At 42.4% G+C, this 26,754-nt stretch overlaps 1 protein-coding gene across 1 annotated transcript; it reads left to right on the plus strand.

The window, feature by feature from the left end:
* The first annotated feature begins 19,373 nt into the window (after positions 1-19,373).
* Positions 19,374-20,667, plus strand: LOC109763862 (uncharacterized). The gene is made up of 3 exons (XM_020322734.2): positions 19,374-19,457; positions 19,570-19,716; positions 20,407-20,667. Exons 1-3 carry the CDS (start codon positions 19,374-19,376, stop codon positions 20,665-20,667), a joined length of 492 nt encoding a protein of 163 aa, XP_020178323.1.
* The last annotated feature ends 6,087 nt before the right edge of the window (positions 20,668-26,754 follow it).

Consider the following 26,754-nt stretch of genomic DNA (forward strand, 5'->3'; position numbering starts at 1 on the left):
AAGGAAAACGCTCCCGAGGACACATGGGAATTATCGTCAAGCTAGTTTTCATCACGTTCATATGATTTGCGTTCGATACTTTGATAATTTGATATGTGGGTGGACCGGTGCTTGGGTGATGTCCTTAATTGGACAAGCATCCCACTTATGATTAACTCCTATTCAAAGCATCCGTAACTACAAAAGAAGTATTAAGGTAAACCTAACCATAGCATGAAACATATGGATCCAAATCAGCCCCTTACGAAGCAACGCATAAACTAGGGTTTAAGCTTCTGTCACTCTAGCAACCCATCATCTACTTATTACTTCCCAATGCCTTCCTCTAGGCCCAAACATTGGTGAAGTGTCATGTAGTCGACGTTCACATAACACCACTAGAGGAGAGACAACATACATCTCATCAAAATATCGAACGAATACCAAATTCACGTGACTACTAATAGCAAGACTTCTCCCATGTCCTCAGGAACAAACGTAACTACTCACAAAGCATACTCATGTTCATAATCAGAGGAGTATTAATATGCATAATGGATCTGAACATATGATCTTCCACCAAATAAACCAACTAGCATCAACTACAAGGAGTAATCAACACTACTAGCAACCTACAGGTACCAATCCCAGACTTAGAGACAAGAATTGGATACAAGAGATGAACTAGGGTTTGAGAGGAGATGGTGCTGGTGAAGATGTTGATGGAGATTGGCCCCCTCCCGATGAGAGGAGCGTTGGTGATGACGATGGCGATGATTTCCCCCTCCCGGAGGGAAGTTTCCCCGGCAGAACAGCTCCGCCGGAGCCCCAGATTGGTTCCGCCAAGGTTCCGCCTCGTGGCAGCGGAGTCTCGTCCCAAAAGCTTGCTTATGATTTTTCTTCGGACAAAAGACTTCATATAGCAGAAGATGGCCACCGAAGGGCCACCAGGGGGCCCACGAGGCAGTGGGGTGCGCCAAGGGGGTAGGGCGCGACCCCCACCCTCATGCCTGGTGGGTGGCCCCCCTCTGGTATTTCTTCCGCTCAATATTTTTTATTATTTCCAAGAATAACTTCCGTGGAGTTTCAGGACTTTTGGAGTTGTGCAGAAAGGGTCTCTAATATTTGCTCCTTTTCCAGCCCAGAATTCCAGCTGCCGGCATTCTCCCTCTTCATGTAAACCTTGTAAAATAAGAGAGAATAGACATAAGTATTGTGACATAATGTGTAATAACAACCCATAATGCAATAAATATCGATATAAAAGCATGATGCAAAATGGACGTATCAACTCCCCCAAGCTTAGACCTCGCTTGTCCTCAAGCGGAAGCCGATAACGATAAATATGTCCACATGTTTAGAGGTAGAGGTGTCGATAAAATAAAATACAGACATGAGGGCATCATGATTATTCTTATAACAGCAACATATATGGATATCATCATATGATTCCTTATGCTCAAGTAATAATCTATTCACAATGTCAAGTGTGAATCAGAAACTTTATTGAGAACTAACAAACTGTAATCTCAGTCATTGAAGCAATTGCAATTTATCATAACATCATAACGAGTCAATATAAGAGCTTTTCAGCAAGTCCACATACTCAACTATCATTTAGTCTTTCACAATTGCTAACACTCACACAATACTTGTGGTTACGGAGTTTTAATCGGACACAGAGAAAGATAGGGGCTTATAGTTTCGCCTCCCAACCTTTTACCTCAAGGGTAATGTCAACAATAATAGTTCATGCTAACTTACATCCAATTAGATATATATATATATATATATATATATATATATATATCAGGATCTTTCCAACACACTGTGCTTGCCAAAGGATAAAAGGTAAAAAGGAAAGGTGAAGATCACCATGACTCTTGCATAAGGTAGAAGATAATATTAAAAGATAGGCCCTTCGCAGAGGGAAGCAGAGGTTGTCATGCGCTTTCAGGGTTGGATGCACAAAATCTTAATGCGAAAGAACGTCACTTTATATTGCCACTTGTGATATGGACCTTTATTATGCAGTCTGTCACTTTTATTTCTTCCACATCACAAGATCGTATAAAGCTTATTTTCTCCCACACTAATAAGTCATACATATTTAAAGAGCAATTTTTATTGCTTGAACCGATGACAACTTACTTGAAGGATCTTACTCAATCCATAGGTAGATATGGTGGACTCTCATGGCAAGACTAGGTTTAAGGGATATTTGGAAGCACAAGTAGTATCTCTACTTAGTGCAAAGAATTTGGCTAGCATGAGGGGGAAAGGCAAGCTCAACATGTTGGATAATCCATGACAATATACTTTATCTCGGATATAAGAAAACATAACCCATTACGTTGTCTTCCTTGTCCAACATCAACTCTTTAGCATGTCATATTTTAATGAGTGCTCACAATCATAAAAGATGTCCAAGATAGTATATTTATATGTGAAACCTCTCTTTCTTTATTACTTCCTATTAATTGCAACGATGACCAAAACTATGTTTGTCAACTCTCAACAACTCTTAATCATCATACTCTTTCTATGTGAAGTCATTACTCTCCATAAGATCAATATGATATATTTTTATTTTTTTATTCTATTCTTTTTCTTTTATTCACTCAAGATCATGGCAAAATAATCAAGCCCTTGACTCAACACTAATCTTTATTATATATAGCTCACGGACTCGATTACATAGAGGAATCATAAAGCAAAACTCAAAACTAAATCATACTAAAATTTTATTCTACTAGATCAAGATATTACCAAAATGATCGAACTAAGAAAAACGGTAAAGATAGGAGTGTGATGGTGATACGATACCGGGGCACCTCCCCCAAGCTTGGCAGTTGCCAAGGGGAGTGCCCATACCCATGTGATTACGTCTCCCTTGATGGTGAAGAAGATGTAGGCTTGTCGTCCCTCTTCCAAGGCATAGGCTCTCCATCATAGAAGGATGATCGAGTCTCCGAGATCCTTAAATCTGCAGCCAAACTCATCCTTTTGAATCTATATTCATACTCACATTTTTGGTTTTGCAGGTCATAGATCTGGGCTTGGAGGTGCTCGATTTTCCCGTGAAGCTTGAAGATGGCCTCCCCGATGTCCTTGGCGTCCAGCTTGTGGTTGCTAGTGAACTCCGTGATCATTATGTGATTGGAGTCAAGTCCACGCTCCACCATCTCCTGGCACTTGAAAACTTGTTGCTCCATTGCCTCAAGTCTTGTCTCCACGCTTCCGGTCCTCCTTGGCCCCTCAACATCGCGGATGTGCAGCACCCCCTCATGCATCTCAATGGTTTGAGGGTGTTGCAGCACCTCCGCGAGGTAGGGGTTGATGACCTTCTCGAAGAACTTGTCCTTGGGAGCGCTTGGGGACGTCATAGTGCTCTAGATCTGTCAGAAAAACAGCTTGAAACGAGAACATAGGATAATTATGTGATACAGGAGTCAAAACCTTCGGGAGAGTATATAATGAATTTTTACCGACCAAAAATACGTATCGTGCAAGAAAACGGAGTCCGGAGAGCGCACAAGGTGCCCATGAGGCAGGGGGCGTGCCCTCCACCCTCGTGGAGGCCTCGTGTCCTTCCCAGACTGCTTCTTATTTTTCTATTTTTCTAAATATTCCAAAACGGAGAAAAATTGACATTAGAACTGTTTTGGAGTCGGTTTACTTACCATACCACATACCTATTCCTTTTAGGAGTCTGAAATGTTCCGGAAAGTGTCTCTTATGTATTCCTCCGGGGTTACGGTTTCAATAACATTGGTTTCAACATTTATGGGATTACCTGAGATATAATGTTTGATTCTTTGACCGTTTACCACCTTCGGATTTGTGCCTTCGAAGTTGTTGATTTTTATGGCACCGGAACGATAGACCTCCTCGATAATGTAAGGACCTTCCCATTTAGAGAGAAGTTTTCCTGCAAAAAATCTTAAACGAGAGTTGTATAGCAATACATAATCACCTACATTAAACTCGCGCTTTTGTATTCTTTTGTCATGCCATCTTTTAACTTTTTCTTTAAACAGTTTGGCATTCTCATAGGCTTGGGTTCTCTATTCATGAAGTGAGCTAATGTCAAATAACCTCTTCTCACCGGCAAGTTTGAAATCATAGTTGAGCTCTTTAATAGCCCAATATGCCTTATGTTCTAGTTCTAGAGGTAAGTGACAATCTTTTCCATAAACCATTTTATACGGAGACATACCCATAGGATTTTTATATGCAGTTCTATAGGCCCATAATGCATCATCAAGTTTCTTGGACCAATTCTTTCTAGATCTATTAACAGTCTTTTGCAAAATTAATTTAATTTTCTATTACTCAATTCTACTTGACCACTAGACTGTGGGTGATAAGGAGATGCAATTCTATGATTAACGTCATACTTAGCAAGCATTTTACGAAAAGCACCATGAATAAAATGTGAACCACCATCAGTCATTAAATATCTAGGGACTCCAAACCTCGAAAAAATAACTTCTTTAAGCATTTTAATAGAAGTGTTATGATCAGCACTACTAGTTGGAATAGCTTCTACCCACTTAGTAACGTAATCAACAGCAACTAAAATATGTGTATATCCATTAGAGGCAGGAAACGGTCCCATATAATCAAAGCCCCAAACATCAAATGGTTCAATAACAAGTGAATAATTCATAGGCATTTCTTGACATTTACTAATATTACCAATTCTTTGACATTCATCGCAAGATAAGACAAACTTACGGGCATCCTTGAAGAGAGTAGGCTAATAAAAACCGGACTGCAATACCTTATGTGCAGTTCTATCTCAAGTGTGGTGTCCTCCATAAGCTTCGGAGTGACACTTGCGTAGGATCTGTTCCTGTTCATGCTCAGGTACACAACGCCTAATAACACCATCTACTCCTTCTTTATAAAGATGTGGGTCATCCCAAAAGTAATGTCTCAAATCATAGAAAAACTTTTTCTTTTGCTGGTATGTGAAACTAGGTGGTATGAATTTAGCAACAATGTAATTAGCATAATCAGCATACCATGGAGCAACACGAGAAGCATTTATGACATTCAGTTGTTCTTCAGGAAAGCTACCATCAATAGGTAGTGGGTCATCAAGAACATTCTCTAACCTAGACAAGTTGTCTACAACGGGGTTCTCAGCTCCTTTTCTATCAATAATATGCAAATCAAATTCTTGTAGCAAGAGAACCCATCTAATAAGTCTAGGTTTAGCATCTTTCTTTTCCATAAGATATTTAATAGCAGCATGATCAGTGTGAATAGTTACTTTAGAATCAACAATACATGGTCTGAACTTATCACAAGTAAATACAACTGCTAACAATTCTTTTTCAGTAGTAGCATAATTTCTCTGGGCATCTTCTAGAGTTTTACTAGCATATTGAATAACATTTAGTTTCTTATCAACTCTTCGCCCTAGAACAGCACCTACAGCATAATCACTAGCATCACACATAATTTCAAAAGGTAAATTCCAATCAGGTGGCCGAACAATAGGTGCAGAGATTAATGCTTTCTTAGGTATTTCAAATGCTTCTACACAATCATCATCAAAGACAAATGGTATATCTTTTGTAATAGATTAGTCAGAGGCCGAGAAATTTTTGAGAAGTCCTTAATGAACCTCCTATAAAAGCCGGCATGACCAAGGAAACTTCTTATACCTTTGATGTCCTTGGGACACGGCATCTTTTCAATAGCATCAACCTTAGCTTTGTCAACTTCAATACCTTTTTCAGAAATTTTATGCCCCAAGACAATACCTTCATTAACCATAAAGTGGCACTTCTCCCAATTCAAGACAAGGTTAGTTTCTTCACATCTCTGCAAAACTCGATCAAGGTTGCTTAAGCAATCATCAAAAGAGGATCCATAGACGGAGAAATCGTCCATGAAAACCTCACAAATCTTTTCACAAAAATCAGAGAATATAGCCATCATGCATCTTTGAAAGGTAGCAGGTGCATTACATAAACCAAAAGGCATACGTCTATAAGCAAAAGTACCGGAAGGGCAAGTAAAAGTGGTCTTTGATTGATCATCAGCTGACACAGGTATTTGAGAGAAACCAGAATAACCATCTAGAAAGCAAAAATGTGTATGTTTGGATAGCCTTTCTAGCATTTGATCAATAAAAGGTAAGGGGTAATGATCTTTTTTAGTAGCTTTATTTAATTTGCGGAAATCAATTACCATCCTATAACCTGTAATAATTCTTTGCGGAATCAATTCATCTTTATCATTAGGAACGACAGTAATACCTCCCTTCTTAGGGACACAATGGACAAGACTTACCCACCGACTATCAGCAACGGGATAAATTATACCCGCCTCAAGGAGCTTTAGTATTTCCTTTCTTACCGCTTCTTTCATCTTAGGATTCAGCCGTCGTTGATGATCAATAACTGGTTTGGCATCTTTCTCCAAATTTATTTTGTGTTGGCATAGAGTGGGACTAATGCCCTTAAGATCATCAAGAGTATATCCAATAGCAGCACGGTGCTTCTTCAGAGTTTTCAATAAATTTTTTCCTCCTTCTCTGAAAGGTTAGCACTAATAATAACAGGATATATTTTGTTTTCATCAAGATAAGCATATTTAAGAGTATCAGGCAATGGTTTAAGCTCAAACACGGGATCACCCTTGGGTGGAGGAGGATCCCCTAGGATTTCAACAGGCAAGTTGTGTTTCAGAATAGGTCCCTGTTTAAAGAATACTTCGTCTATTTCCCTTCTTTCATTCATGAACATATCATTTTCATGGTCTAGCAAATATTGTTCTAAAGGATCACTAGGAGGTACGGCAATAGAAGCAAGGCCAAGAATTTCATCCTTACTAGGCAATTCCTCTTCACGATGTTGTGTATGAAATTTAGAAAAATTAAATTCATGAGTCATATCACCTAGACCAATAGTAACAACATCCTTTTTGCAGTCTATCCTAGTATTAACAGTGTTCAAGAAGGGTCTACCAAATATAATGGGACAAAAGCTATCTTGTGGGGAACCAAGAACAAGAAAATCAGCTGGATATTTAGTTTTCCAACACAAAACTTCAACATCTCTAACAATCCCAATTGGTGAAATAGTATCTCTATTGGCAAGCTTAATTGTGACATCAATTTCTTCTAACTCAGTAGGTGCAATATTACGCATAATTTCTTTGTATAAGGAATGAGGTATCGCACTAGCACTAGCACCCATGTCACATAAGCCATGATAACAATGATCTCCTATTTTAACATAAATAACAGGCATGCCTACCACAGGTCTATGTTTATCTTTAGCACAAGGTTTAGCAATTCTAGCAGTTTCATTGCAGAAGTAAATAACATGCCCATCAATATTATCAGCGAAGAGATCTTTAACAATAGCAATATTAGGTTCAACTTTATCTTGCTCAGGAGGTGTATAAGTTCTAATATTACTTTTACGAACCACAGTTGAAGCTTTAGCATGGTCCTTTATTGTAACAGGGAAAGGTGGTTTCTCAACATAAGCAGTAGGAACAATAGGATCATTATAAGTGATAGTCTTTTCTTCAACTTTAATAGGTGCAACTACTTTTAGTTCTATGGGAGGATGATATTTAAACCACTTCTCCTTAGGGAGATCAACGTGAGCAGCAAAAGATTCACAGAAAGAAGCTACTATCTCAGAGTCAAGTCCATATTTAGTGCTGAATTTACGGAAAACATCGGTATCCATAAAAGACTTAACACAATCAAACTTAGGTGTTATACCTGACTCCTTACCTTCGTCGAGGTCCCAATTTTCAGAGTTGCGTTTAATTCTTTCCAATAAATTCCATTTGAATTCAATAGTCTTCATCATAAAAGAACCAGTACAAGAAAGCATGGTGCGATTGTTGTCAGAAAGCCAAGCATAAATTTTTTTAATAATCATTTCTCTTGAGAGCTCATGATTGGGGCATGAGTATAACATTGACTTAAGCCTCCCCCAAGGTTGAGCGATGCTTTCTCCTTCGCGAGGCCAAAAATATAATTACGATCACGATGAACAAGATGCATAGGATAAAACTTCTGATGAAATTCCAATTTCAATCGTTTGTAGTTCCATGATCCCATATCATCACATAGCCTATACCATGTCAATGCATCTCCCTTCAAAGATAAAGGGAAGACTTTCTTCTTGATAACATCATCGAGCATACCTGCAAGCTTAAATAATCGACAAACTTCATCCACATAGATTAGGTGCTCATCAGGATGTAATGTTCCGTCTCCTGCAAAAGGATTAGCTAGCAGTTTTTTCTATCATACCCGAAGGGATTTCAAATTAGACATTTTCATTTTCAGTAGGTTCAATAGGTTGAGGAGCAACTCTTTGCTCTACTGGTCAGGGTGAAGATACCCCGAACAAGCCCCTCAAAGGATTACTTTCCATAGTAACAAGTGACAGTAAATTTCAGCACACTATATAAATTTTTCCTTACCAAATTCCACCTACCAAAGGCGCTTCACTCCCCGGCAACGGCGCCAGAAAAGAGTCTTGATGACCCACAAGTGTAGGGGATCTATCGTAGTCCTTTCGATAAGTAAGAGTGTCGAACCCAACGAGGAGCAGAAGGAAATGATAAGCGGTTTTCAGTAAGGTATTCTCTGCAAGCACAGAAATTATAGGTAACAGATAGTTTTGTGATAAGATAAATTATAACGGGTAGCAAGTAACAAGTGTAAAGAAAGTGCAGCAAGATGGCCCAATCCTTTTTGTAGCAAAGGACAAGCCTGGACAATTTCTTATATAGAGAAAAGCGCTCCCGAGGACACATGGGAATTATCGTCAAGCTAGTTTTCATCACGTTCATCTGATTCGCGTTCGGTACTTTGATAATTTGATATGTGGGTGGACCGATGCTTGTGTGCTGTACTTACTTGGAAAAGCATCCCACTTCTGATTAACTCCTATTGCAAGCATCCGCAACTACAAAAGAAGTATTAAGGTAAACCTAACCATAGCATGAAACATATGGATCCAAATCAGCCCCTTACGAAGCAACGCATAAACTAGGGTTTAAGCTTTTGTCACTCTAGCAACCCATCATCTACTTATTACTTCCCAATGCCTTCCTCTAGGCCCAAACAATGGTGAAGTGTCATGTAGTCGACGTTCACATAAGACCACTAGAGGAGAGACAACATACATCTCATCAAAATATCGAACGAATACCAAATTCACATGACTACTAATAGCAAGACTTCTCCCATGTCCTCAGGAACAAACGTAACTACTCACAAAGCATATTCATGTTCATAATCAGAGGAGTATTAATATGCATAATGGATCTGAACATATGATCTTCCACCAAATAAACCAACTAGCATCAACTACAAGGAGTAATCAACACTACTAGCAACCTACAGGTACCAATCCCAGACTTAGAGACAAGAATTGGATACAAGAGATGAACTAGGGTTTGAGAGGATATGGTGCTGGTGAAGATGTTGATGATGATTGACCCCCTCCCGATGAGAGGATCGTTGGTGATGACGATGGTGATGATTTCCCCCTCCCGGAGGGAAGTTTCCCCGGCAGAACAGCTCCGCAGGAGCCCGAGGATCGTTGGTGATGACGATGGCGATGATTTCCCCCTCCCGGAGGGAAGTTTCCCCGGCAGAACAGCTCCGCCGTAGCCCAATAGTTTCCCTTGCAGAACAGCTCCGCCGGAGCCCTAGATTGGTTCCGCCAAGGTTCTGCCTCGTGGCGGCGGAGTCTCGTCCGAGAGGGGGAAATCATCGCCATCGTCATCACCAACGATCCTCTCATCGGGAGGGGGTCAATCTTCATCAACATCTTCTCCAGCACCATATCCTCTCAAACCCTAGTTCATCTCTTGTATCCAATTCTTGTCTCTAAGTCTGGGATTGGTACCTGTAGGTTGCTAGTAGTGTTGATTACTCCGTGTAGTTGATGCTAGTTGGTTTATTTGGTGGAAGATCATATGTTCAGATCCATTATGCATATTAATACCCCACTGATTATGAACATGAATATGCTTTGTGAGTAGTTACGTTTGTTCCCGAGGACATGGGAGAAGTCTTGCTATTAGTAGTCATGTGAATTTGGTATTCATTCGATATTTTGATGAGATGTATGTTGTGTATCCTCTAGTGGTGTTATGTGAATGTCGACTACATGACACTTCACCATTGTTTGGGCCTAGAGGAAGGCATTGGGAAGTAATAAGTAGATGATGGGTTGCTAGAGTGACAGAAGCTTAAACCCTAGTTTATGCGTTGCTTCGTAAGGGTCTGATTTGGATCCATATGTTTCATGCTATGGTTAGGTTTACCTTAATACTTCTTTTGTAGTTGCGGATGCTTGCAATAGGAGTTAATCATAAGTGGGATGCTTGTCCAAGTAAGTACAGCACCCAAGCACCGGTCCACCCACATATCAAATTATCAAAGTACCGAACGCGAATCATATGAACGTGATGAAAACTAGCTTGACGATAATTCCCATGTGTCCTCGGGAGCGCTTTTCTCTATATAAGAAATTGTCCAGGCTTGTCCTTTGCTACAAAAAGGATTGGGCCATCTTGCTGCACTTTATTTACACTTGTTACTTGCTACCCGTTACAATTTATCTTATCACAAAACTATCTGTTACCTATAATTTCAGTGCTTGCAGAGAATACCTTACTGAAAGCCGCTTGTCATTTCCTTCTGCTCCTCGTTGGGTTCGACACTCTTACTTATCGAAAAGTCTACGATAGAGCCCCTACACTTGTGGGTCATCAAGACTCTTTTCTGGCGCCGTTGCCGGGGAGTGAAGCGCCTTTGGTAGGTGGAATTTGGTAAGGAAAATTTATATAGTGTGCTGAAATTTACTGTCACTTGTTACTATGGAAAGTAATCCTTTGAGGGGCTTGTTCGGGGTATCTTCACCCCGACCAGTAGAGCAAATAGTTTCTCCTCAACCTACTCAACCTACTGAAAATGAATTTTTTTACTTTGAGATCCTTTCGGGTATGATAGAGAAACTGCTAGCTAATCCTTTTGCAGGAGATGGAACATTGCATCCCGATTTACACTTAATCTATGTGGATGAAGTTTGTGGATTATTTAAGCTTGCAGGTATGCCCGATGATGTTATCAAGAAGAAGGTCTTCCCTTTATCTTTGAAGGGAGATGCATTGACATGGTATAGGCTATGTGATGATATGGGATCATGGGACTACAAGCGATTGAAATTGGAATTTCATCAGAAGTTTTATCCTATGCATCTTGTTCATCGTGACCGTAATTATATATATAATTTTTGGCCTCGCGAAGGAGAAAGCATCGCTCAAGCTTGGGGGAGGCTTAAGTCAATGTTATATTCATGCCCCTATCATGAGCTCTCAAGAGAAATGATTATTCAAAAATTTTATGCTCGGCTTTCTGACAACAATCACACCATGCTCGATACTTCTTGTACTGGTTCTTTTATGATGAAGACTATTGAATTCAAATGGGATTTATTGGAAAGAATTAAACGCAACTCTGAAGATTGGGATCTCGACGAAGGTAAGGAGTCAGGTATAACACCTAAGTTTGATTGTGTTAAATATTTTATGGAGACCGATGTTTTCCGTAAATTTAGCACTAAATATGGACTTGACTCTGAGATAGTAGCTTCTTTTGTGAATCTTTTGCTACTCATGTTGATCTCTCTAAGGAGAAGTGGTTTAAATATCATCCTCCCATAGAACTAAAAGTAGTTGAACCTATTAATGTTGAAGAAAAGACTATCACTTATAATGATCCTATTGTTCCTACTGCGTATGTTGAGAAACCAGCTTTTGCTGTTAGGATAAAGGATCATGCTAAAGCTTCAACTGTGGTTCGTAAAAGTAATATTAGAACTTATACACCTCCTGAGCAAGTTAAAGTTGAACCTAATATTGCTATTGTAAAAGATCTCTTGGCTGATAATATTGATGGGCATGTTATTTACTTTTCTGAGGAAACTGCTAGAATTGCTAAACCTGGTGCTAAAGATAAACATAGACCTGTGGTAGGCATGCCTGTTATTTCTGTTAAAATAGGAGATCATTGTTATCATGGCTTATGTGATATGGGTGCTAGCGCTAGTGCAATACCTATTGTGGGTTGGTGATTGCAATGGGTTGGTCCTGTTGTGGCCAAAGAGTCTGCTTCGTTTGGAGGCGGCCGGGAGCACACCCACGAGCACGCAGTTAGGTATGAACATCAACACCCCACCTACCCAATTAGCGTCGGCTGTCGTGTTGGGTGATAGCGGACGGGGTGAGGAAGAGGCTCCATTAGTCGCTGGTGACGTCGCCATAGATGAGGATGACAATGACGATGACACTCAACAGTATCTCAATACTGGCGCCTACTCAGGGTTTGAGCGTCATGAGTCGGTGCCTGAATTGCCGCCTCTGGAGGCTGAACGTATTATAGACGACCTTCCGGTAGCAAAGAAGCCTAGGAAGAGATCGAGGAAAGGCAACCAAGATGCTTCTATGATCCAGCCACCTTAGCAGCCTCGGGTTCAAGACCGTATAGATATCCCCGGTGCGGCAAAATGGCATATCCCCGGTGAACCAATCCTACCTAAAGAAACGCTAGGGGCCAGATTCGGCGATCTAAGGAGACTTCATGACGATGTGCTGCGGATAGAGAAAGCCCTCATCACCTCGAAAAATCCAGGATACCCACTCTACATGGTTAACGTGCCGCGACAATTGTCGTACGTTGACACATTCCCTGCGGAGAAGTTCTTCCTTCGATTCGATTACATCTTCGACATGTTTCACTTGAAGAAGGTGGATTTTACGTTTTTCCGCCTTTATGCCTTGCACATGAACTACCTCATCGGGGTTGAGCAGATACCTCATATCTGTGTCGCTGACCCGTACTTCATGCACGAGGGCTTCTTGGGAGTCTGCACAGAGCACCATGAATACGTGAGGGAATACATCGCCAATTTCATGCTCGCCAATAAGGACAAGGAGGCGATTCTCATGCCTTATAATCCCCTGTAAGTCATCGCGCGGATATCCTTCCTTCGATTTCAATCATTCATTTGCACGGTGGAGGCTAATAAATTTGAGGTGTACTTATTTTGCGCTGCGGCGGGCGCGCCGTCCTCATCATCCTCTACCCCCGATACTCCCACGCTCTTTACTTGGACTCATCGAAGAACATTAACAAAAAGGATTACACCCAGATCAAGTCTGTTCTCGACAGTGCTATGTTTTACTACGGCGCACGGGTGGAGAGGTCAAGGACAAGAAGAAAAGGGACGGCAGGCCCACCTTCGGCCATAAGACCGACTTCTGCTGCATCCAGCAACCGAGTGATTCTCTTAATGATGGATTCTATGTCCTACACCACATGCTGGAGTACAGACGGGATCACCAGAACCTTCGCATGTCACCTAGATCCGGCGATGCCCATATTCTGCAATGGGCAAAGAACTTAGGAGATATCGAGGATCATCGACTTCGAGCTTAGTTCTATCACATCCAGCGCGAACTTGCCCAAATCATCATGAAGGAGGTCATGGAAAAAACAGGGATATTCTATGAAGAAGGACAAATGTCGCGGGAAGACGTCCGAACACGCGTAGCCGCTCAGCATCTCGACCTGAAGCTTTTCACTAAGCTCGGGGACTATCTCCCTGACTTGGATGGATGGCACGACATGTTGGAGTGATTGTCGATATATGATAATGTGTCCGTTTAGTCCATACTTTCTGTATGACGAAACTTTGAGTTATGCACGACGCAACTTTATTTGTGATGTAATTAAACCGTCCTCCTCGACTAGCGAAGATCACTCTAGTTAGGGCATTTTGGGTACGATGAACTTTGTTATTTATGCTTATGATATGTTGCTTCTATTTTTGCCAAGTCCGTCTCTTTCTGTTGCTCAACTATATATGTTGCATATCATCGACTCATGTGACGATGCAGGTACATAGATCATCGATGGCGAAGAAGTGCTATGCCAGGAGTATACGACGAGTGGCCGGAGTGTCAGGCCCAGGTGTACCGGTTTCCGGTTTCCGAGCGACAGCCAGTAGTTAGTTTAGGTTCACGCTAATGCGAGAGAGGGATACGAACTCATGTACTGCATAGTTCCGCTCTCACTCATAGTGATAGCTCTTGTCGCGTATACAATTGTTTAGATGGATGACGATGTAGTTGCAAGTAATCGAGACTTGTATCGCTATTTTCGAGATGATGACGAGAGACCACTTTGTGTTGGATGATGATTATGACGATGACATGATTTGATGAGACTATTTGTATGTATATGCTATGATTACATTTGTATGTGTATGATATGCTAAAGATTATTGTATAAAGCCTGTTAAAATACAAAACAAATACGCAGAAAAAAATAGAAACTAATAAAACTAGCAGTAGCGAGGGGAATAAAGTTAGCAGTAGCGCTCCCTTACCAGTCGCGCTTCCTGCTAAAAAGCGCTGGAGATATCAGCAGCAATGCTTTGCACTAAAGCTCGCTACTGCTAGCCATGTATAGCAGTAGCGTTGGATGACACGCGCTACTGCTACATGTTAGCTGTAGCGCCTTATCAGTAGCGCGGCCACCCGCGCTACTGATAGGCAAAATACCCACGCTACTGCTAGGGTTTTCCCTAGTAGTGCTTGGTGATTTCCCTCTCGAAAGCATTGCACTTCCTCGGTGATAGTTCGGTTTATGAAGGGCGTGCATGACAACATAAATCAAACCTTCTCATATTTTAACTAGGGCACGGTGAGGCCATACCATGGCACCATGCCAAACGTCATGTTTTTCAAGCACGTATTTAATTGTTCTATAGTTGATAACCCAGTAAATGACGCGTTTGTGGTTGACTATTGCCACGCATTCCCTCGAAATCTCTGCCCCTTCCTTGTAAAAGGCTTGAGAATTTACTAAATACCACGAGTATGGTTTTTCCAGACCGTTCTTGTGCACCTTTTCAAGCACCAATTGTTTGAATTTGAATTATGTGCATTAATGCCTACAAAATGCACATAATCCCCTAAATATTGTAAATGAACCCGGAAAAGTGTCAAATTTGAACACGGTGGTTAGCAGGGTTTATGTTCATCGTAGAAAAAAACTCATGGATGAAGGACAAAGGATATTTGGATTCCCATTCAATCTCGATGATTTACTATCGCACACGATTCATCTTCGTCGCCTCTGCGAACCGTGTGTGTTCACTCACACATGCAAAAGGAAAAAGAAAATCCTCGCCCACTTCGTCCCCACCCACTCGCCGCGGACTCCTCCGCAACTCTGCACCTCATCAACTTCTATCACGGCGGCCACCCTAAGCTCGACGGTTGTTGTCGGCGGGCATAGGTCGCGCTCCAAACGGCACGGGATTTCGCCCCTCCCACTTTCCGCCGCCTATCTGCACCGACATTCTAGACTCTGGTCGACTGGGGTTTTCTGCGGTATTGGGACGGGGATTTTTCTCATGGAGAAGGTAATCAACTTAGCGAAATATTCACTCATCTCTTATCGCAGTCCGTCCGTCGCTGTTAATCAACCTGCGGAAATCGCCGTGGAATCATTTTTGTTCTAGTTGATTCATGGGTGTTCATTCATGTGTCCACAGTGCGAGCACAAATCGGGCAAGTGTCTTCGTGGCCAGTCGGAAACAAAGTTCTATCTCACCATTCCGGATGACTTCAGGGAGCGCTCGGTATGTTCAATCTCAACCTACCACGGCCGGCATGGCCCAAATTTGTGAACATATACCGTCTGTTGCTACATTATCTATATATTTGCATCAAATCTTTGTTACATTATTTATTTTTAATTCTATATTTTTGTACTTTGCTTTCATCTATATATTGATCTGTTCTATTAGTTACTCCCATATTTGCATCTTGCTCTGTTATTTCAATATATCTAATTTACGATCTTAATTTTCATTTCAAGCGGTACATCCCTTGCTTTGCAAGAACAGGAGTAGAAGGAAATCTTGGGCTTTACTTTGTTGATGACTCCCAGGATGTCATATTGACAATGCAGCATGGATTTACAATGACGGTTAGCGTAAAACTTGATAAAGATGGTCACTCCTATTTTAATGCGGACCTTTGGAGAAAAATGTCTAAGTGTTATGAACTGAAAGCTGGCAATAAAATTCTAGTGCGTGCACCATAGCCTGATCTAATTAACATGGATGTTTACTTCCCCAACATCATCAGCCGATCAAAGTCTGATCGAGGTTAGTATCCTTTCAACTTTCTCCATGCTGTCATATTACTTAGCAAAATCGGGGTATTTGTTCTGACTAATTGATCACTATTTAAGCAACCAATTGTGATTTCATATTCTGACTCCGTTCCTAGGTAGTAACAAATTCTATTTACCAATTTATGCGCACTATATATTTTTCTGCCATGTTCTGAATAAATAATACATTTTCACCTTTTAAGCAGGATATGTTGGATGCATAGTGAACGATTTGTATGTTACTAAGCGTACCAAATTTCACTGGAAGGACTTGAAGCATGTCATAAACTTTGTTGATAATCTGACAGAGATAGCACAGTGTATGAACGCTGAATTTTGGATGGGATTAATTAGACCTATGGTGCACACATTGAACAAGACCAATTGTGTGCACAAAACGCTGGTAAAAAGTCTTATTTTAATGTTGATGCTCATAAACTATATATATCTTCAACGATATGTTACAATGGGTTCTTATTCTACATGTCAACAGAAATTGTCCGCTGTAGCAGTTCCTGGATTGATTTCCCGGCATGGTCGAATTACACTTGTGCCCGCTAATAACGTCAAAGTGATTGCAAGGTACTGCATTTCCCGCAGAAATGGAACCATTCAAATTAACAAGTTCTCGCTTGTCGTGGCAATGCATCCATATTGGAAAATTGGAGATACTGTTCTACTCATGCTCTACCAAGGCACAGGAGGGCTCTTCCTTTTCATTGACGAGATGCCGAGTCGCCGTGATCAAGCTGCTTCCAGCTGATAGTTGTGGTTGTTGGTCCTCAGTCTCTTAAAATGTGCTAGCTATTACTATGTTAAGTATGTAGATATGGACCATATGGTTGTTGGCCCTTAGCCTCTTAAAATGTGATAGTTGTTATTATGTTAAGTATGTAGATATTTGTCAAAACCGTATTACGAAGATCCTCCTTTTGTCGAATAGTGTAACCACTATATATATGTTACTCAAACGATGTTACCCAAGTTCTTAAATTTTCATAGAAAGTATTAGTACCGTACACCGTTCATTGAGTTTAAGCGTGTGCTCGATGTCCAGAAGGCATTTGCATATTAATTGTCCATATTGCAAATTCACACACATGTTAACATAAGGAAACATATGTGTAACTTACTAATCATCGCACACGAGTACTCGCAAACGCATCGTGTGCGATACTCCTAGCCACCGCAAGCAACTAGTTTGCGTTTGTCAAAGATTTTGTACACATAGAATCGCACACGAACTAACTGTATTAACCGTCTGTGTTGTAATTTCTCATCGCAAACAGTTCATCCGAGTCGGCTGTTTGCCACGTATCACACAACATCTTGTTTACACGACTCGTTTGTGTTCTTTTGGCTCATTGGGAGTGACAAATCCTAATCTCAATCTATGCCAACCCAACAAACACCTTCGGAGATACCTGTAGAGCATCTTTATAATCACCCAGTTACGTTGTGATGTTTGATAGCACACAAGGTATTCCTCCGGTATCCAGGAGTTGCATAATCTCATAGTCAAAGGAATATGTATATGACATGAAGAAAGCAATAGCAATAAAACTGAACGATCAATATGCTAAGCTAACGGATGGGTCTTATCCATCACATCATTCTCCTAATGATGTAATCCCGTTCATCAAATGACAACACATGTCTATGGTTAGGAAACTTAACCTTCTTTGATTAACGAGCTAGTCTAGTAGAGGCTTGCTAGGGACACAGTGTTTTGTCTATGTATCCACACATGTATCAAGTTTCCGGTTAATACAATTCTAGCATGAATAATAAACATTTATCATGATATAAGGAAATATAAAATAACAACTTTATTATTGCCTCTAGGGCATATTTCCTTCACGAGCAGGTACCACAAACGAGGCCCAGCCAGTAATTTTTTTAGAGGAGGCCCATAACCCCCCCCCCCCCACGCGGTTCCTCCATATATGCGGGCGCCGATGGGATTTAGGGTTCCCGTCCCATAAATCCTCCGCCGCCCTCCGCCGGAATCCTCCCTTTGCGGCGTCAAATTCGCTCCGCTCCAGCCACATTTTCCTTCCCATTTCTTCATCCTTTCTCGTTGAAAATGTCGTCCGCGGGCTCTGGTAGTGGAGGCAGTGGGGGTTTCGGCCACCGCGGTGGCTTCGGGTTTGCCGGCCGCAACCCGCAAGCGCCTCCACGACAACGAGGCCGGTGGCTCCGCCCTCCGCCCTCCCGTGTCGACAGGCAAAGGGAGGTGGCGTGCAAGCGCGCCGCGAAGTCCCACGGCTCCGGAGTGAGGTCGCGGGCGTGGAATACCTTCCGGCGTTGCGGCCGACTCTTCGACCTAGCGATCCAGCGGCAGCACGCGGCCAAGCGGGTGTGCTTTGCGGAAAGGGCCGCCACCGACACCGGAGATGCAACTACGGCCGCGCAACTGCCAGCGCTCTGGGAGGAGTACCAGCTCCAAACCCGACTCTTTGGTTCGCTGATCCACAATAGGCTGCATGGAGGCAAGGCACTGCTCGCCGAGGTCATCTCCAGCGACGAGGATGACGAGGGCCACGACAACGGTTCAGGCAAGGAGTAGACTGCGGCTCCGGCGACAGCAAGTTTATCTAGCTAGTTTAATAGTTTTATTTAAGTTTTATCTAGTTTGTGTCTATGCTTTGCATGAACTCCGGCAAACTATCTAGTTTTATCTAAGTTTAAATTTGCAGTATGTTTACATTGTATCTGTTCTGCGCAAGCTTGCGTGTTCCCGCAAATTGGTTTTACAGGATCCCGTAACTGAAAAGTAGGGGACAGAGAGACACGGGGAGATAATTACACGATAGTACCACATTTGGGGCGGTGGTGGCGAATTGGTACCACTTTTGGAAATTTTTACGTGTCAGTACCACGTTTGGGTCGAACCATTGAAAATTGAGCTAATCTTCGTATTTCTACGTATTGACGTTGGAACTGACCGCCCGGGCCCGCGTGTCAGCTGCCACGCTGGCGAATCAGCACCCGCCCGCTCGCTCGATACGTGCGGTCTGGCTCGAACCGGACCGGCCCGTGCTCTGTCTCTCCCTCCTCGCTCGTGCCTTCCTCCTCGCTCCTCTCTCGCCGCCCTCGTCGCTGCCCGCAGTGTTGCCGGACCGGACCGCCGCCGCCCGCCATGGTTTTCGAAGACGAAAGCAGTGAGGAGACGTCCAGCCTGCCGTACATGCACTCGACCTCATCCACGGACAGGCTTAACCAGGTGATTTCCCTTGATCTAGGTTTAGGGTTAGGGTTTCAGATTTGGGGCTTTTTGATTTGGTTGATTTTGCTGGGTTTTGATTTGGGCATTTTGTTTGTATGAGGTTCGGCAGGTCCCTTTCAGCGTTGAAGATCCAGATTACCAGGGGCTTGAGCTGGAAACGATGTCGCCATGTGAGAAGCACGGGAAGGCATCTGAGAGGCTTGTCGCATTTGAAGGAACAGACACAGGGAGAAGGTTCTTAGCATGTGCAGAGCCGGTATGAATTGTAGGGTGATAGTTGGATATTATATTTAGGTTGATAGTGTCATTTTATTGTTGGTTTGACAGTGGCATATTGAACATGACTACAAGGCCTGATTATTAGGGCATATTCACTTTTGCAACAGCAGTAGTAGTAGTTTAATGACAGTGGTACTGTTATTTAGCAGTGGCATTGTTCTTGGTATCATGTGAAATATTCAGTTTGGGACTTCTACAGGTTTTATGTTGCTGTTGTGGCATTTTTATGTAGTTAATGGCAGTGCACTGTTAATTATGTTGCTGTTACACTTTTGCTCCTGTTTGGAACTAAATATTGAGTGCACTGTTACTTTTATGTTGGGATGCACCTGCTGTTATGTATCTAAATGCTACAAATATTCAGTTGAATGGAGCATATGTACTGCATATGCTTTGGTAGTTCAACAAGGTTGCAGTTTGAGATAGCTCTTGTTTTGTAGCTGATTAGCAAAATCTAGTTCAAATCTGTAGCTGAGTGGTGTTGTAATTTGTCATGCTGTTATTTAGTGGGTAGGTACATGTCAATTACCAGTGTAGCTTAGTGCTGCTATATTACCAATTTAGAAAGGAAAAACAGTGGTAGGAACTAATGTAGCTTAGTGCACTAGTTATTTACCTGTGGTATGAACTAACTTGTTTATTATTTATCTTTTTGCTCTTTTTGCAGGAAGGGCAGAATTGTGGGTTTATTGAATGGGTTGATCACCAGTGGCCCCCAACAATGCAAAATGCATTGTTGAAGCTGTGGGCAATGGTTGAAGATAGCAGGAGTGCTAGGGTGAATGATAATCTTGAAAGTCCTTTCACTATCCACCATCTGACAGAAGAGAAGAACAAGTTGGAGGCCAACTATGACAAGCTAGTCCAAGATGTGCATGAGCTTATGAGCTTCCAGGAGGAGAGGGTGGTGGATTTCAGACATCTGTAGTCTGCCATTACATATCAGCATAAATGCAGAAGTGAACTGGTGGCTGATATGAAGGCACAGATGGCAAAGAGAGATGCAGAGTCTGAGAAGCTTAAGCAGAATTATGAAGTGCTACTGAACCTGACAAGAGCTCAAGCTACAATCATCCAGAACCTGAAGTTGAAGCATATTACAGACAAGCAATTGCTTAGTGAAGCTAAGATGAACTTGGAGTTGAAGAATGCAGAGCTCACAAAGTCTGAGGAGAAGCTCACCCAAGATAAGCTAGAGTTGAAGTTTCAGGTTGCAGATTTGCTTAAGGGAAAGGAAAAGCATGGTGAAGAGATGGTGCAGCTAGAGCTTCAGTTTGCTGAGTTGATGAAGGCAGAGGAGAAGCTGAAGGAGAAGATCAAGGGGATCCAGGCCATCCTAGAGAAGTGAAGAAAATGAATATGAGACTAGTGGGCAATGCTGGCCTTTTGGGCATGATGGTTGTGTAGTGTATGGCTCTACTAAATGTGAACTTCTCTAAGATGAACTATGGCTGTGTATGTATGTAGTAAATATGCTTTTCATCCTTTTGTGAGAAAAGGATGAACTATGCATCTAAACTCCACTATGTGTTGTGAACAATGGTTGTGTACCCTATAATATGTTGAACTCCAGTAACTATTGTGTGTTATGTTTGCTAGACTTGAAATGATGATATATCATGCATTGGACGATGGATCAGATATTCTGTGTTATGTTTGCTAGACTTCAGATTATGATTTCTCATGCACTAGGTTTTATATTAGATGATTATGTTAGCATTGGAAGACTATTTGATGGTTATGTTAGCACCGTAAACCCTAATGGTTAGGTTTAGGTGGCTCCGTCGACTCCGAGGCACCGTAAACCCTAAAGGTTAGGTTTAGGTGGCTCCGTCGACCCCTAGGCACCGTAAACCCTAATGGTTAGGTTTAGGTGGCTCCGTCGACCCCTAGGCACCGTAAACCCTAATGGTTAGGTTTAGGTGGCTCCGTCGACCCCTGGGCACCGTAAACCTAATGGTTAGGTTTGGGTGGCTCTGTCGACCCCGAGACACCGTAAACCCTAAAGGTTAGGTTTGGGTGGCTCCGTCGACCCCTAGGCACCGTAAACCCTAATGGTTAGGTTTGGGTGGCTCCGTCGACCCCGAGACACCGTAAACCCTAAAGGTTAGGTTTAGGTGGCTCCGTCGACCCCTAGGCACCGTAAACCCTAATGCTTAGGTTTAGGTGGCTCCGTCGACCCCGAGACACCGTAAACCCTAAAGGTTAGGTTTAGGTGGTTCCGTCGACCCCTAGGCACCGTAAACCCTAATGGTTAGGTTTAGGTGGTTCCGTCGACCCATAGCCACCATAAACACTAATCCTTAGGTTTAGGTTGGTTCATCCATATGACCAAATAGCAAAACAATGCCATTAAAGTATGAACATAAACCATCAAGTTATCCACCCAAGTGGCATCAATCCATGAACCATCAAGTTATCCCCAACAGAACCATCAAGATATCCATTGGCATCAGCAAAAGTTGCTTTAGTGGCATCAAACACAAAAGGAAACACATTGTAGTGGCATCAAACTCTAAATAATACACATTGTACCATGAATACAAGTTGCTGATGTATCATCAAAGCAAAATAAAGCAGAATGTATCATCAGCACAAGTTGCTGTAGTGGCATCAAACCAAAATAAAGCATCAGCAGTAGTTACTGGAGTGACATCAAACCAAAAGATAGCATTCCACATTGTAGTAGGTGCACATTGTAGCATCAGCAGAAGTTTGCATCACCTTCTGCCACCTCTACTAGCATTGAACCAGGCCATCCATCCAGTGTGTGTGCCATCAGTTGGTGGAGGAGGAGCACTAGAAGTTGAGGCACCATACTGCCTTGGGGCAGAGAAAGGCCTTGAAGAATGAGCACCTCTCCTAGCAGAAGATTGAGCACTAGAAGATGCTCTTCCAGATCCTCTTCCACCACCAGCCCTTCTTCCAGCACCTCTGCCAGCACCACTTCCACCACCTCTACCAGCAGCACTTCCAGTTCTTCCAGCTGTTGGTGTTGGTGTAGGAGCTCTATTTGTTGGTGCAGGAGCTCTAGTTGTTGGTGCAGAAGCTCTAGGTGTTGTTGAAGCAGCTCTAGGTGTTGCTGCAGGAGCTGTAGGAGCAACACCTCTTCTTTGTGAATTCCTTGCAGCAGGCTTGGAAAACAATTCAAAGGAAACACACTTAATAATACTACAAGTAAGAAATGTACAAGGGACAAAGGTAATTTACAGAAACATCAAAGTGAAGAACTAGTTCAAAGGGCTTACCACATGTTTGTTCTTTCTTAAGGCCAACTCAGGTTTCAACTGTTTAAGGCAGCTTGTGTATTTATGCCCTTGTAATCCACAATTGCTACAAGTTATTGTCCCCATTCTTGAGGTGGACTTTGGCTTTGGAACTTCAAATTTTCCCTTTATCCTCTTCTCTTTCTTTCTTCCTTTCTTGACTTTAAATGCTGGAGGTTCTATGTCTGGATCTGGGGTCTTTGTCCAGTCATGCTCACCAGGGACAGGATATATCATTGGTTCATATGCTGCCAAGTAATATGGTTTCTTGAAAAAATTGCTTACAAAGTCCTCTGGAAACCTTTTTGCCTTGTTAATTGCTGAGATGTCATGGTTACATGGGACTCCACTGAGGTCCCACTTTCTGCAACCACAGGTTTCAAGTTCCAAATTGACAGCATGTGTTTGCTCCCCACTAGTTACTTGCCACAAGTTAACACCTGCTTGAATGGGTTTGCAGTACTTGGCCCTTTCCTTCTCAATCTCCAACTTCTCACTGTAATGTGGTGTGATCTCCCATCTAGCTTCCTTTCCACTCTCTCTATTCCTGTGCCACCTAACCATCTGCTTATCCTTTATGCCATCACACATAGTTCTTATTGGTTTTTTCCTATGATCTAGGATGTACTTGTTAAACACCTCAGACAAATTGTTGACAACCAAGTCAGTCTTGCAATTTGTATCAAATGCATGCCTAGCCCAGGTTTTCTTGGGTATTGCACTAAGCCACTGCCAAGCTTCCTCACTCTCAGCTTTGAGATCATCCATTGCTATATTAAATTTGTGTTCATTATATGCATAACTGGCATTATCCATGCACTTCTTAAGGTCTTCCCCCCTAAAGCCAGCATTTTGAAGTTTGCATATATGTGTCTTAAGCAGAATCTTTGATGATTGTTAGGAAAAACTCTATCAACTGCAAACAGTAGCCCCTGGTGCACACAATTTAAACAGCTAAGCTACTGTCTAATACACATGTAAACACATATTTAGCAGGCAATGCAAGGTGGATAGACATACCTTCTGTCAGTCAGACATTATAGTATATGGACCATACTGTCCAACTTCTCCTCCAAGACAAATTTTCAGTTGGTGTAGAAACCGGCACCAGTTTGCTTTGTCCTCTTGTCCAACAATGCCAAATGCCGGTGGGTATATGTTGTTATTGCCATCTCTACCAGTGGCAGCCAGGATTTGTGCACCAGTGGTTAGCTTGATAAAACATCCATCAATACCTAAAACATGAAGTAAACATAACATGTTAAATGCAGTTATATGTGCAAGCTATTGAAACTAACAACATCAAAGTAGTGTACAAGCTAAAATAAACTAACCAATGAATGGTCTACACCCCTGTAGAAATCCCTCCCTTGCTCCATTGATGCAGTAAAACATGGCATGGAATCTGGGTCCTGGATGTGGGATTTTTTCAGTGGCTCTTAGAGTTACAGTGCTGACTACAACTCTACTCCCAGGGTTTGTATCCATGATAGTCTGAGCATAGTCTCTCAGCCTTGGGTATTGCTTCTTATGATCTCCCAACACAGCCTCATCAGCTAGGTTTTTTGCCCTATATGCCATAGCCTTGGGCACATCCACACCATACTTTTCCATGCAGGCATCAATAAGTGTATGTATGCTAGTAGTGACATCAGATCTGAATAGTGGCTCATATTGCTTTGCAAGCCACTTGGCACTTACCCTGGTTGTTTCAGTAGAACTAGGGCAAGTGTGTTGTAATCTCATCTTCTTAATTGCAAAAGTGTTTTCCCCTTTTATAACAGCTGCCACAATGCAGAACTTGCATTGTGAATTCTTGCAATGCACAATGATCCTCTTATCTGAGTTCCTGTGATACTTGAAGTCTCTGCACTGAGTGATGTGCAAGCTCAACAAAGCATCTCTGAATTGATGTTGATCTATGAAACACATCTGCAGTTGTAGTTGTTGGTGTGGTTGTTCCAAATCCTCATTGTACCATACTCTAGGTGGCCTCTTCTTTGCCCTGCTCTTCCTTCCTTGAGGTAGCACAAATGCTAGTGGCTGAAACCCATCATCTTCACTGTCCTTCAGTAAACTATTATCTTCTTCATCTGATGATGGTTTCCAATCAGGTTGCACTTCTTCTAAAACACTGGAATGTGACCTTGTTGTTGGTCCCCTCCTTACTTGCAGCTTCTGCTTCTTCTTTGTTGGCACCGATATTTTTTCTTCCTCTTCTGGAACAATAGGTCATCATCCTCCAAATCAAATAATTCCTCTACCTCTGTGTCACCCTCATAATGCACTTGTTCTTCCTCCTCTGTTTCTTCTTCTGATTCTTCATCCTCTGTTTCTTCCTCATGTTGTTCTTCTACTTCTTCCTCTCTCTGTCTGTTTCCCTCTTCCATCTCCATGTCTTCAGCATCATTAATTTCCTCATTATAGTTAGGCCTTAAATCCCCAATATAATAAGGGTTAGTGTCACTTTCATATTGCCCTTCAGATGAAGATGCATAACTGCCATCATAGCCATCTTGTTCTTCTTCCACAACTTCTTTTAACTTTGGATTTAGAACACTCCTGCTCTCTTGTGTTAAAACAGCAGGGCCTACAACTGCAATAGAGCAGCTACTCTGACCTTCATAAGCTACACCTTGCTGATCAACAGCATACACAGGAGGATCAGCTAGATCATAAACCACAGGCTTAGAATAAACAATTGCATCTAATTTTTGCTTCTCTACAAAACCCTTTTGTGCTAAACTGACAACTGGTGGACAAGCCCTAAATAGCAAATTAAGCACCAAACTCTCCTCATTCTGCCTCTTGGTCAACTGTAGTTTAACATTACTATCAACCAATTCCAAACCCTGCTCTCCTGGGGTCTCCAATAAAACAGCAGTGAATTATCAATACTAAAGCCTTGTGTTTCCATCAATGCAACCATATTCAGATATGTCACATCTGAACAACTTAACTTCCTCTCTAACAGATCATTATTGTCAAAATGGATCCTAACATTCCATATGTCTTCATATAAACTACAATTCACATGCAATTTGCCTAATCAGTACACTATAACCCTAATTAGCAAATAAATGAGAAGAAAAAAAAAAGACAGAAACAAAAACTTACAGGACGCCGCCGAGCCCGTGGGTCATCGTGGCTATTGCTAGGGTTCGTCACCCATTGTTGTGCCAGCCGTACCCGCTGCTCCATGGACAGTGCGGGCTCCATGAACTCGTCGTCGTCGCTGGAATACTCAGAGCTCGAGTAGCCGTCGCCGCCCTCGATTGGAGATCTCCCCTCGATTCCTTCTGCCGCGCCGCTGCCGAAGAGGGGAATGTTTGCGCCGCCGCCATCGCCGTTGCCGCCACCGCCGCTGCCGCCACCACCGCCCGGGGTCGCCGCCGCCATCGCCGTAGAGACGCGCGAGGGAGCTAGGGTTCGTCGACGAACAGGGGAAGAGAAGAAAGGAGAGGGAGAGACAGAGCACGGGCCGGTCCGGTTCGAGCCGGACCGCACGTATCGAGCGAGCGGGCCGGTGCCGATTCGCCAGCGTGGTAGCTGACACGCGGGCCCGGGCGGTCAGTTCCAGCGTCAATACGTAGGAATACAAAGATTAGCTCGATTTGCAACGGTTCGACCCAAACGTGGTACTGACACGTAAAAATTTCAAAAAATGGTACCAATTCGCCACCACCACCCTAAATGTGGTACTATCGTGTAATTATATCAGACACGGGATGTGCTAGAGATGCTCTAAG

Source organism: Aegilops tauschii, chromosome 2 (genome assembly GCF_002575655.3).
Source record: "Aegilops tauschii subsp. strangulata cultivar AL8/78 chromosome 2, Aet v6.0, whole genome shotgun sequence".
In the NCBI taxonomy this organism is placed as follows: domain Eukaryota; kingdom Viridiplantae; phylum Streptophyta; class Magnoliopsida; order Poales; family Poaceae; genus Aegilops; species Aegilops tauschii.

What these genes read in the sequence shown, in the direction of transcription:
- LOC109763862 (XM_020322734.2), top strand. Translation starts at nt 19,374, where the DNA reads ATGGTTTTCGAAGACGAAAGCAGTGAGGAGACGTCCAGCCTGCCGTAC. An exon ending in CCACGGACAGGCTTAACCAG is followed by an intron (nt 19,458 to 19,569) that starts GTGATTTCCCTT and finishes GAGGTTCGGCAG; the next exon opens with GTCCCTTTCAGCGTTGAAGA. An exon ending in TCTTAGCATGTGCAGAGCCG is followed by an intron (nt 19,717 to 20,406) that starts GTATGAATTGTA and finishes CTCTTTTTGCAG; the next exon opens with GAAGGGCAGAATTGTGGGTT.